This window comes from Piliocolobus tephrosceles, chromosome 20 (assembly GCF_002776525.5).
Source record: "Piliocolobus tephrosceles isolate RC106 chromosome 20, ASM277652v3, whole genome shotgun sequence".
In the NCBI taxonomy this organism is placed as follows: Eukaryota; Metazoa; Chordata; class Mammalia; order Primates; family Cercopithecidae; genus Piliocolobus; species Piliocolobus tephrosceles.
The window spans coordinates 46,081,867-46,094,397 of NC_045453.1; the positions used below are offsets into that span (position 1 = coordinate 46,081,867).

Below are 12,531 nucleotides of genomic sequence, written 5' to 3' on the forward strand. Positions count from 1 at the left end.
GGACTCTGGTGGTCTTCTTCGGGGAATAAACGGTCTGGGCATAACAATTCACTGTAACAAACCTTCCTGCAGATGCACGAGTCCACAGGTAGTGGTGTGAAAAAACAGGACCGAAGGCAGGCTAGTTTCTGTCCACACACACTCATATTCCTTTATACAAACTCCAGGGCAAAGATTGAGTGTTATGCTTAAAGACAGATACACCAAGCAACTCAGCAGGTAGCTTCTAGAAAAGCAATGCTTCAGAATCACCTTGGAGTTTCTGAAATAATTTGACCACTCCAGGAGGCCAGGGGTGAGATGGATGGAGACATTTGTTACTTGTCAAAGCACAGAAAACCAGGGTATACATGATTTGAATGTGCTGTAGCTCATCTTTTCCCCTTCAAGATGGCAAGCTTCTAGGGGTGATCCTTTCTCCTTATGCTGTGTTATTTGGTTTAAAGATTTTCAAAGTTTATCCCAAGCCATGCTGTGGGAACTTGGCAAAAACCAAGGGAAATCCAACATGTTATTTGCAAATAGTTCTTATGACTGGTAGATCAATTGAAAATCTCACCACAAGGGGCATCTTACCTATTAGTTGATCTTCTTGTTGACTCTCTGTTGTTGGGTCATTTACCTTGTCAACCTGACTATTCATTTCCACTGTCACCAGAGACAAAAATAAATAAATAAATAAAAAAGTTAAATATTCATTAAACCTAAATTCTGAGACACGTCAAAATGGCCCATGATTTGATACTTTCCTGATTTCCTATTTGTTGCCTCTTTTCCATTTGTTTCATTCATTCAAGATTTGGGGGCTATTCTTGTAGATTTTTACTGGTGGGGGTAGAGGATATACCTCAGACACCCCCTTCAAATCTCATGTTGAAATGTAATCCCCAATGTTGGAGGTGGGGCCTGGTGAGAGGCGATTGAATTGCAGGGATGTGTCTTTCATGAATGGTGTAGTGTCATCTTCTTGTGATGAATGAGCTAATTTGTGAGATCTGGTTGTTTGAAAGTGTGTGACATGTTGCCTCTCTCTCTTGCTTATTCTCTGGCCATGTGAGATGCATGCTCCCCCTTCCCCTCCCGCGATGACAGTAAGCTTCCTGAGGTCCTCATCAGAAGCAGATGCTGGCACCCTACTTCCTGTAAAGACTGCAGAACCATGAAACAATTAAACCTCTTTTCTTTTTAAATTATCCAGTCTTAGCTATTCCTTTATAGCAACACAAAAACGGCCTAACCCAGTGGAGGAGGGCAGGATTGCCTTCTTCCCTCAACTGTAGAAACTGAGTTATCACTTCAGACCAGATTTTGGGGTTGACAGTTTGGATGTACATATTATGATTCTTGGATAAATTCAAAGGCTTTAATAGATATCTAAGAAAATAAAGAGAGAAGGCAAAGCAAAGCACATCACTGACATGCAGAGGTAAGCAGCTCGCTCCAAAATGTCAGTATCAGGCCTGTTTGGTTTGCTGTACTGTCAATTTCAGAATTCAAAACAGACCTTGTGGACTTGCCGATAGCTGCTGCAGTGGCAGTGAGCAGCCATGAAATGAAAAAGCCGACCATCTAACCAGATCCCATAGTTATGATAAAACATGTACTTTTACCTGACTGAATGTATTCTATGTGAGCATTTGCATCAAAATAGAATGCATGATTACTACCATTCTCCAGAAGTAGCCCACAGCAGGCATAGCGTTCACTCTAAAAATTTCCAAGGGTCAGTAGGTTTAATTAGATTGGTATTTTTTCAAGCATCAGAGTCCACATTATAAGCTGAGAGACTGAATATACAAATAGACACTGGCCAGATCATATACAATGATAGAATTCTTATGTAAAACCTCTGCGGAAGCTAGCCTAGGCAACCAAAACACAGTCTCTGCAGCAATTGACTCAGAACGGTCAGGACTTGGTCAGGGACTGTCAGCATTCCTATTTTTTGCCCCTGCTTCCAACTTGGGACCAACCAGGGAAAGCCACATGTATTCCCTAAGACAATCACTTAAGGTGCCCCACTTCTAGTTGGCCACGTCCAGCTTCTCTACGCCAACAACCTCCCATCAGAGGATGCGTGAAGTATTCCCTTTTTTTAACCTATAAAGGGGAGTTTCCCATCCCCTGCGCCCCTTTGAGTCTGCCAAACACAAGTGATAATGGCCACCTTTGTTATAGTTACCTTTGAATAAGTAACCACTGTTTGTTCTCATTTGGGCAGTTTTCATGTATTTGCACAAAACCAACAGCCTATATCTGCTTTTTCACAAACATGAAATTAGTGTAAAGTTGTGGCAGATGCTGATTTTCACACTTCAAAGAGGCTTGAGAGAATGATGTTATACAGCATCCACCGAACTCTCTCCCAATAAGGAAGGTTTTAAAAGCAGGTCTCCTTGTTCTCACCTGCAAACTGCCCTGAGTTTCTAATGATGTGTGAACTCATTTTAAACCCCATAAATAAACTGGCCAGATGCAGTAACCCTATGTAAGTATAAGCATTCATCCACCGTCCATCCTGCTCTGCAAAGTTATTGTAAGTTTACCCTTGTCGGTGTGGGAGCGTGCAGGATAAAATACAGTGTTTCTTCTTCCAACCAAGGGATACTAGTTCTAAAACCTACTAATAAATGGTACTATAAAAAGCATCCCATCATCAAATAAGTTTGGGAAAAGCAACTATAAATCATGTTAAACAAGTCTCTTTACCTCTGAGACTTCCGAGAGCCTGCAATCCCCTACTGTGTATGGCGAATCTCCAAGCGAGGACTAAAACTTAGTATTTCACATTTACTTCTCTGTTATTCAAGGGCCTGATATTCCTCAAAACATGATTTGTAAAGAACTAGCTAAGAACCACGCCTATAGCATCACAACCAAGCTGAAGCAGGTTTAGTTCAACTGCTCATAACTAACATGCAGTGGCTCTTAATGGATGCGTCTGGGGCTTAGAAACGTTCTCATGGGCAATGCATGCCCATGAGTAAAAGGTCAATTTGGGCTATATAAGCCAATGGGCTTATAATTAAGGGAGGCAATTCGGGTGATGACAAGCCAGTGGGAACAGGGAATACCTGGTATAGGAAATTCTATTTAAGACTACAAATAACATCCACCATTGGCTAAATGTTTTCCAAGGTCATTATCAACTCAAAGTAATTTGTTTCTTTCCTTTGGCTAAAATAACCCAAATGGTAAGATACTTAAATGACTGATCACCTAACCAATTCTGGTTCTCCTAAACTGTATGGGCCAGTGGAATCAAATACATATTACATCAGATAGGCTCAAATAGTTGTTTCTCTAGTGTAAGTAATGGTATTTCAAAGGGCCCTTAGCATCATTGTGCAGGGGAAAAGGGATATTAATACTCCTGAGGCTCAGACTCTTTAGATGGCTACAAAATTAGATGTACATTTTTAAAGGTTTTTTGAAAATTTATGTTTAAGGTGCTTTTAAAGACTCACTATGTTTTTAACCAAGGCATCGGATGTGATAGAGTGGAGTAAAGTGATGAAGGTACAGGAACAATCTTAGCCCATACCCAAGGTAAGGCTCTCCCTAATGCTGAGTGGAGCAGGGTAACAGGAGGCTAAGTACCTTTTGCAGAAGTAAGTAATGCTTCCATAAAGTTCACTAGGTAGACTTCAGTTCACTTTAGTCTTGAAAGTATCTATTGAGTCCTCAGTATTATAAGATATGATTAAACCAAGACATATTCTGTTTTAAAACAGCAACAGGTTTTCTTTATAAGAGGCTACCATTTTTATTGGTTTGTAATACAAAATGGTTTTTGAAATTTACCCTGTTCTAACCAAATATGTTGCTTTATAGAACAGATAAGCTCCCTTATTCCTAGATTACACATAGAAAATATGCCAGATTTGTAGTTTGCATGGGCTCCAATAGCTCAGAACCTTACCATCAGGACCTGGAGTATTTTCTAGGTCATGGGAGCCTTCACTTTTCCGAGGCACTCTAGGTGTGTCCTCACCTGGAGCTGAAAGAGAAAAAGACCACAGTCCCTGATTAATAGAGAATTATAACAGCCTGAGGGCCAATCATTTCTGTCACCCTCCATCGCCCTTTGAAATTCAAAAATACTCCTGGGATTCAACTTCTTCTGCAGAAATGTTAAAAGAGGAAACAGAGGCTTGAATTGCTTGAATACTTTAGCGCGGCCTTGTAAGTTCGCTTCAATTTGTGAGATGATCACACACACACACACACACACACATATATATATATAGTTTCTCAAATTAGAAATCTTGTAGCATGACAGCAGGAAAAGTTGATTTCCTCAGAACAACCTACAGTTTAAATTTAGGGAAGTGTGTCTGTATGCATGGGTGGGTGTGAGAGAGAGTTTAAGTCATTTAACCTTAGAAGAGGAAAAAGAGAAAATGAATTTTGCCTTAGGAATGCCTGAAAGCTGAAAGATTCATTTGGCTGGTAGTGAGAGTTTTTGTTGTTGTTGTTGTTTGTATTTTAAACAGAAATGAATGGTTTAATTGTTTCCTTAGGAGACCTCTGATGCTCCCATTTTGGATTGCTGAGAATTTAGTCATCAGTAGATTTCCTTTGTGACTGGCCTCTATTTGCACAGCTTCACAAGGTGCTTCAATGAGACGCTTCAGTGTAGTAAAGGAATTGTGTTTCATATTGCAAAAACATTTCCGGGTATTCAAAAGGACAACCATTTCTTGCTTCTTAGTTAAATCTCACTTAAGTTTTTATAACTTGAAGAGCAAGGACATTCGTAAATACAAATACATATATAAAGTGCTAGAAAACCCATAATTTTAAAGGTTTTATGATTTCTGTACATTTTTAAAGAGAGGATTAAATTTATTTTCATTACCTGATTACTTACTGTGGCCAGAGTATGTTAAACTTCATGTGCCTATTGATGAGAAAAAAGCAAGGACAGGAAAGATCCAGTTTATAATATCTACAAAGGAAGAGATCTTCAGAGGCAGAATTTGTACTCTTGATAATGATGTATTGAGGTTGACAATTAAGAAATATGATTCAAAGGTGACTGGGCTCTGAGCTTAGGTAGACGAATGGCAGAGAGGTCATTAATTGATGACATATAAAACAAGCAGAGTGGTAAAAGAAGAAGAAAGTCTTTTAGATTTAAAGCCTGAAGTGCAGGGGCAATTATGTGAGATATCAAACAAGTTTTGCATCTGGCATTGAGGAAAGAATTATGAGGAGAGAATTATGAATGGAACATGTGGGTATTTGGGGGACACCAAAATAGGGTAACATTCGTCGTATGGGAGTAGATGAAAGAGCTTGGGAAAAGGATAACACAAGGGAAAAAAAGGACTCATGGTCTCCTCAACTCTTCAAGGACAAGATGAAAGTCACTGTGTCCACAGTGCTTTTCACCAGTTCCTGAGAATGAGGTGGAAAAGGAAAAACAAAACCTGGAACTTCCAGCTGGACTTGTTAACACTATAGAATACCTTTCTCACACTGCCTATTCTAGAAATGTACCATTTTTCAATTGTTCATCAACATACTCCTTGAACACACAATTATAGAAGAAACCATTGGTGAACTCCCCTAAGCCTGGGAGCAGGAAAACTTTGCTAATTATGCCTTAGAACACAGAAGTAATAGAGAGCAAGAACAAAATAATTGACTTTATAAACATAATAAACTTTTTGATGGAAAAAATAGCAAAAGAAATGTTTAAAAAGCTACAAATTGCGGGAAAATATTTGCAACTTTTATCATAGACAAAGTGTTACTAAAATCTTTAATATATAAGGCCTTCTAAAAACGGAGATGAAGAAGACCACCAACTTAATAGGAAAATGGGCAAGAGATTTAACAGACAGTTAATAAAAGAAGATATAAAAATGGCCTGCAAAACACATGAAAAGGTAATTTAGTTTGCAAACAACAAGAGGAATGCAAATTAAAATTATAATGAGAAAGAGATTCTGCCTAAGGTGGACTGTCATGATGCAGACTAACCCTCTACCAAGAACAGCTAGAAACACCAAATAAATTATTTAAAAATAGCATTGTAAGGCCCCAGAGTGCCACGAATGCAGGACCAACCCGAGGAAATGCAAAATGATAAAGGTGACATTGCACATGTGTCAAGAAGTTGAACAGAGCCTGCAGGTGTTTTGTGAGGCTGGGGCAGGGAGCAAAACTTGAAGGTTGGGTTCTACCAAGGAGAGGTACCCTGCTAACCACCTCAGGTTTTCGGTGGGGTCCCCTGAAGGGTTACATCCTGGGGGCAAGGATGAACTTGAAATAGACCAGCTCTTTAAAAAAGCCCTGAAGTCTAACTTTTAATTAATAAAATTCCTGATTGAATTATAGCGCTCTGCTGACTGTCAGACGCAAAAGCGAATCTTCTCTGGAGGAAGATTAAAAGCCTCACGTTATCTCTACAGTTTTTCAAACACAGTGTCCAGAGTTCAATACGAAAATTACCTGGCATTTCAGAGCAACAAGAACAAGTCACTGAAAACCAAGAGAATAAAAAGATGACATATGGATATACATCAGAGATCCAGGTATTGCAGATGCAGCTTAAATAACAATTAATGTATTTCGGAAATTGGATGCCAAGTTGAATAATTTTTATGGTATAGTAGTTTATCAGAGAGTTGGATACTTTTTCAAAAGTCAGATGAAAATTCTAGAACTGAAAAAAAAACCCCCACAAAAACAAGTTAAGAATTCAATAGGTGATTTTGACAGCAGGTAGACATGGTTGAAGAGGAGGTTAGTAAGCCAAAAGCTAGGTTGGAAAAACATATAAAGCCTAAACTGCAGATGAAAACTGCAGATAAGAGTGAAGAAACCATATGAGATAGGATTTATCTTATGTAAAATGGAGCAAAAGGAATATTTTAAGAGATAATGTCTGATAATTTGCCAAAATTAATGAAAGATATAATCTCAAACCACTGTTTCAAGACTGTTACGATTCCCAAGCAAAATTAATGAAAAAAAAAACTATCACTCAGTCTAATCATTGTGAAACTGCTGAAAACAAACATTAAAGAAAAAAATAAAGTTATCTAGTGAATAAAGATCCATTAACTTCAAAATAACAACAATAAGGCTTATACATAAATTCATAACGAAAATAATGGAAGCCAGAGATAATGCAATGACATCTTTGAAGTGTTAAAAAAAATTCCAAATTTGAATTTGAAATAAAATATTTTTTTGGAGACTACGACTGAGAGAATTTGATGTCCACAGACCTATACTGAAGAAATAGTTTCCACTACCCTCAAAAAGAAATAAATGTGAAAGGTAATGTGGACAAAGACCTTCACATCATTATGCAAAACTTTCTTACACAGGACAAAGCACCAACCATTAAAATAAGTTTATCAAAACATGCTAAGGGAGAGAAAAATAAGCCAAAGGACTCCTATACAGAATATATGAGAAATAAACATACAAAATAACCTTGAAAAGACAGGGAACCCAACAGAAAGTGGGCAAGACACAAACAGACATGTCACAAAGGAGTATATTGTGGCTGGTCACTTAATTTTTTCAATAACTTTGACCAAATCTCATGGCATTTAAAACCCTTGGCTTTTTCACTAGCAAAATGATTATAAAATATTCTGACTCATCTTAACTCTCTGGGACATCATCAGAGCTATTTAAAATATAATATTATTATTGTTATTTATAAGAAAGGATTACTGTGGAAAAAATTAATTGATAAGCTCTATCTAAGCATTACTTTCTTGACTATTTTCATAGGGTCCTTGTTTGTGATGGGATCTAGAGGTACCTGTAGCTGATTCTTTCAGGAAGTATCTTTCTAAGTTGTTACTCTCAGTGGTAATAACCCTGCTTACATTACTATGGAGAAACCCCTCTGGTATCACAGAGAACCTTCTATCTAATAGGCATAATTCTAGTCTATTAAACAATGCTTAGTGAAATAAGGGAGGGTACAAAACACTTTCAAAAGTTAGATAAGAGAGAGGAAAAAGTTGAAGAAAGCAAAATGCAAATAGTAAATCAGAAAACAGTAAACATTGAAATTTCTTGCCCTATGCTTGTCCTTCTAACCTCATTTCACAATGGAATGTGTGAGAAATCTCAGGTTGTGCCACTGTATTGGCATAGACTAGGATGAGATTCAATGGCAGGCTTGAAATCCATGAAACAGAGAGGAAAAAACCAGAAATCAAAGTTGTAGCTCTGTATACCGCTATATTCCTGGAGCAGAGGGAAGTATAGTCTGTTAGATTGGCATAGACTCCAATACTATGTTTGGTAGAGATTGTTCATTAATTTAATATCATGAGTGCACATGAGGTTTTTGTGTATGTATGTGCATGTACTGTGAATATGATGCATATGTGTGCAATGGTATGTTTATGTGAATTTGCATGTGCATGCTGCGTGTGTGTGTTGTTTGTTTGGAAAGTGGGAGAGGGATGACAGATATTTCTTACTCTGTCACGCATGTGGAACTGGTACTATCCTAATAGCTTCTACACTGCTGGGCAGTGCAACGGAATGCTCTACAGAAATGAATCCATTTCACATAGACAACATAATCCGATAAAAGCAAAAATGGCCTCTGTGGCCTATTTATTCCAGTTTGCCTGTCCCTCCCTCCATTTTGATTGCTGCTTGTTGAAACACAAACAAGAGGTACATTCCGGAGCTCCTAGCAGGGGATAAAAGATGCAGAAATAGAAAGAGTCTGGGACATTCAGTACTATTTTCATTTTCTATCAACAACTGCAACTGTACTCCTCAAACCCTTGATTATAGCAACATTTTCTAGGTTAGTGGAGTTACATAAAAAGTAATAAATGAGGCAGATGTCATCATAGAAGAAAAGATACTGAGATGCACACAGAATGTAGTTAATTAGACTTTTAAATATATACATTTGAGATATGTTGGGGGGTTCTCCAAGCTTTTCTTTTGAGATGTGTATTGACAGTAAACTTCACACAACAAATAGAATTACAAGTAATGATTTGGCAGAATCTGTAGTTGCATAGGTGACATAATAGATACAGAGAGCAGGGCCTGTCTGGACTCACTTGTACTGAATTACAGTGGTATCAACTCAAAGCAAACCTTCTTGAACCACCTTGACAACTTTTTCCATACCTATGTTCCAACTTCACTATTAATGTAATTGGATTAGATAACTCGTTCAGAAATGTTTCCTTCCTACCTGCCACCCTCATGGGAATCTACCTCACTCTCTCTCGACGCTGGGCTTAATTATGAAATTTCCTTTGACCAATGGGATGTTAGCAGAAGTGTGTCAAGGAGAGACTTGAAATGCATTTGGCAGTTGGGGCTTTCCTTCTCCTACCTTTTACCCCAAGAACAACATGCTTTAGGGGCAGCTCATCCCAGGAGGATGGGACTAGGACTCAGCTCCTGGTTGGACATACTTTCTGGCCCAGACTAGTTGCAGTTGATCCTATTATCCATGAGCAAAAGAACACACAACTGTTCTAAATCCCCTGAGGTTGAAGATGGTTTGATGTGAAGCATTGTTGTAGTGATAGCTAACTAACACATCTAATAATATACTTCTAATAGATTCAGTCCTAAATTTATCTTAATTTTGTCCCATAGTAATTATAGCTATGAAATCATGAGCTTCATTTGTGGCTAATTTTTTCACATCTTATAATGTGTTAATCTCTACATAACCTAAAATCATCTATTAAACTACAAATGGTGAATGTACAAAACTTTGAGAAACACTGAATTAATGTATATAAAGGAGAAGTCCCTTAACAGGCTAAACTCTGCTCACTTCTTTCCCTCTTGAGTAGATACCCAGTAGTGGGGTTGCTGGATCAACTGGGAGTTCTACATTTGAAAAAGATACTTGCACATGCATGTTTATAGCAGCACAATTCACAACTGTAAAATTGTGGAACCAACCCAAAGGCTCATCGGTTAACGAGTGGATAAAGAAACTCTGGTATATAATGGAATACTATTCAGCCATTAAAAGGAATAAATTAACAGCATTTACCATGACCTGGATGACATTGGAGACTAAGATTGTAAGTGAAGTAACTCAGGAATGGAAAACCAAACATTGTATGTTCTCACTGATATGTGGGAGCTAAGCTATGAGGACACAAAGGCATAAGAATGATACAATGAACTTTGTGGACTTAGGGGGAAGAGTAGGAGGGGGCGAGGGATAAAAGACAACATATATGGTGCAGTATATACTGCTCAGGTGATGGGTGCACCAGGATCTCACGAATCACCACTAAAGAACTTACTCATGTAACCAAATATCACCTGTACCCCAACAACTTATGGAAAAATAAAATAATAATAATAGTAAAGTATCAAAACTGAATATAATACCAAAAACAAACAAACAAACAAAAAATAAAACACACTCTGCTCACTGCGGTATGGTTCTAAAATGGGAGAAAACTCATCTTAGAGTTTGGGGCATCTGCACGTACATTTAACTCCCAAGCTCAAATGGAACAAGGCTATTATTCCACATGTATAGACACAAATTTATGTTCTTTTTAAGCTAATGATTGTTGGAAAAGATGAGCTCAATTAGATTTCATTTTCCCCTAGACTTCCAAGTTCACTATCTAGGTCTAGAATGCATGTGCAACTAAGTGAAAGGAGATCAAAGACCAACGTAAATAGGAATAACACAGTGTCAATATCAACACCCGCTTGAAGAGAAGCTGAGTCCATGGTACACCATGCCGTAATGATACTTTCCCACAAACTGCTCCTTATAATGAAGTCACCAGCACTATCTAAAATAATCATCATGTGGTTCTAACAGCCATAAACTAAATAAATTTAACCTCTTAAAGAGCATTCCAGTCCTTGATAATGGCATGGGTTTATTCATTCACATAGCTGTAGTCATGTCCAGGTTTCATATCCAGATATTCTGTGAAAATTCATACGGGTGCAAGAGGTAAACACTTGCTCTTAAAATTCATCCAGTATGAAAGGAGGCAAAATAAAACAGGTAGCAATTTACCCCACTTTTCCTACAACAAATGCCATTCGACAACCCACAACTCCAGCCTCTATAAATCCCTTCTCTCATGAGTATGCTTTTTTTTCTCTCTATCTCTCTTTCTCTTTTTCCCTCCCCACCCCCTACTGTGATAGGTTCTGAACCTCAAGTCTGCTTATTTCTGCCTATCTTTCTCAGAGGTGTCACTATTAGTGAAAGGGGATGGAGTTTAACTCACTAGACTTAGGCAGAACTGATTTCAAATCCAAGACCTGGCATTTCTATTTACGTGATTTGTGGGCAAGTTCTGTTCACTTCCAGAGTCTCGGTTTTGTCACTTATAGAGGGAGTTAATGATCTCTCTCTCATACAACTGGAGGATCGAAAGACATAATGACTATCATCAATGCCTGATTAATATTTATTGGCTACTTCTGGATATCTCTTCATCACTGACCCTTAAGAATACAAACTTAGCTGAATCACCTCTTCATATCATTCAATAATTTACCACATATCCCTCCTCTGGGGTATCATTCATTCATTATTCTCTTGTACAGCCAGCATGTTGTGCTACATACCTACTATGTATGAAGCTTAATTAAAAGAGTTCAATGATTAGAGCTCTGATGTAGCTAGATTACATCTCAGAGGAGAAAGCACTGTTGCTTTTTGGCATTGCATTTTTCTTTCATTCCTGCTCCTTGTCCATAATTAGCTTTCTTACATTCTACATCTACAGGAAGAACAAATAAGTATCAAAAATAAAATGTCACACATTGTCTTTCTGACTTTGGAACAAGACTCATTCTTTTCAATTTACTATAGGTAAATTGATCCAGTCTTTACTTAAAAATCAGATTCCATATAAAAACTTTATTAACATGTATCTATTTTACTCTCACTCTTTAAGTTTTTAGCTGGAAATGACTGTTTTAATTAATAAGTGCCAAGAATAATTTTTTTAGTCAAAAGTAATGTTTAAATTCTTCAGTCACAGTCACGCAAAATAAGTCAAAGGCTTTTAGCCCATTGTGCTGCATTTCAGAGGCATTTTCAGTTTTTACCTCTTAGTACATAGGGTGTCCAGAGTCTTCCCCTCCTCTCCTTTCCTTCCTCTTACCTTTTGTTCATTTTCCTTTTGTTTCTTCCTTCCTTCTCTCTTTTTTCCTCCCCTTCCCCCCCTCCCTCTCTTCCTGTCCTTCCTTTTTCCCTCCCTCTCCCTTCCTTCTTTCCTTTCTTCCCTCCCTCCCGCCCTTCCTTCCTCCCTCCCTTCCTTCCTTCCCTTTTTCTTTCCTTTCTTCCTTTCATCTGTTCTTTTTTCCTCCACCTTTCTTCCTGCATCCTAATTTTTTCTCTCCTTCCCTCTTTTCATCCATACTTCTTTCCTTTTTTTCTTCCCTCTCTCTTTTCTTCCTTCCTTTTGTCCCTCCTTCCTCTACCTTCCTTCCTGCATCCTTATTCTTTCCTTCCTTCTCTCCTTCCCTGCCTCCCTTCTTTCTCCTTCCCTCCCCTCTTTCTTCCTT

General features: G+C 38.0%; 1 protein-coding gene across 6 annotated transcripts in view; it reads right to left on the reverse strand.

Annotated features, from left to right (window-relative positions):
* MACROD2 (mono-ADP ribosylhydrolase 2) overlaps window positions 1–12,531 on the reverse strand; it is a 2,106,139-nt gene that overhangs the window by 7,985 nt on the left and 2,085,623 nt on the right. For 5 of the 6 annotated variants that reach the window (XM_023217825.3, XM_023217824.3, XM_023217827.2 and 2 more), the window contains 2 exons: window positions 3,923–4,000; window positions 577–648 (listed from right to left, as the gene is read on the reverse strand). In XM_023217825.3, the coding sequence (XP_023073593.1) occupies window positions 577–648; window positions 3,923–4,000 (150 nt within the window). The remainder of the gene's footprint in view (window positions 1–576; window positions 649–3,922; window positions 4,001–12,531) is intronic. The other variant, XM_023217826.3, reaches the window with a different exon arrangement.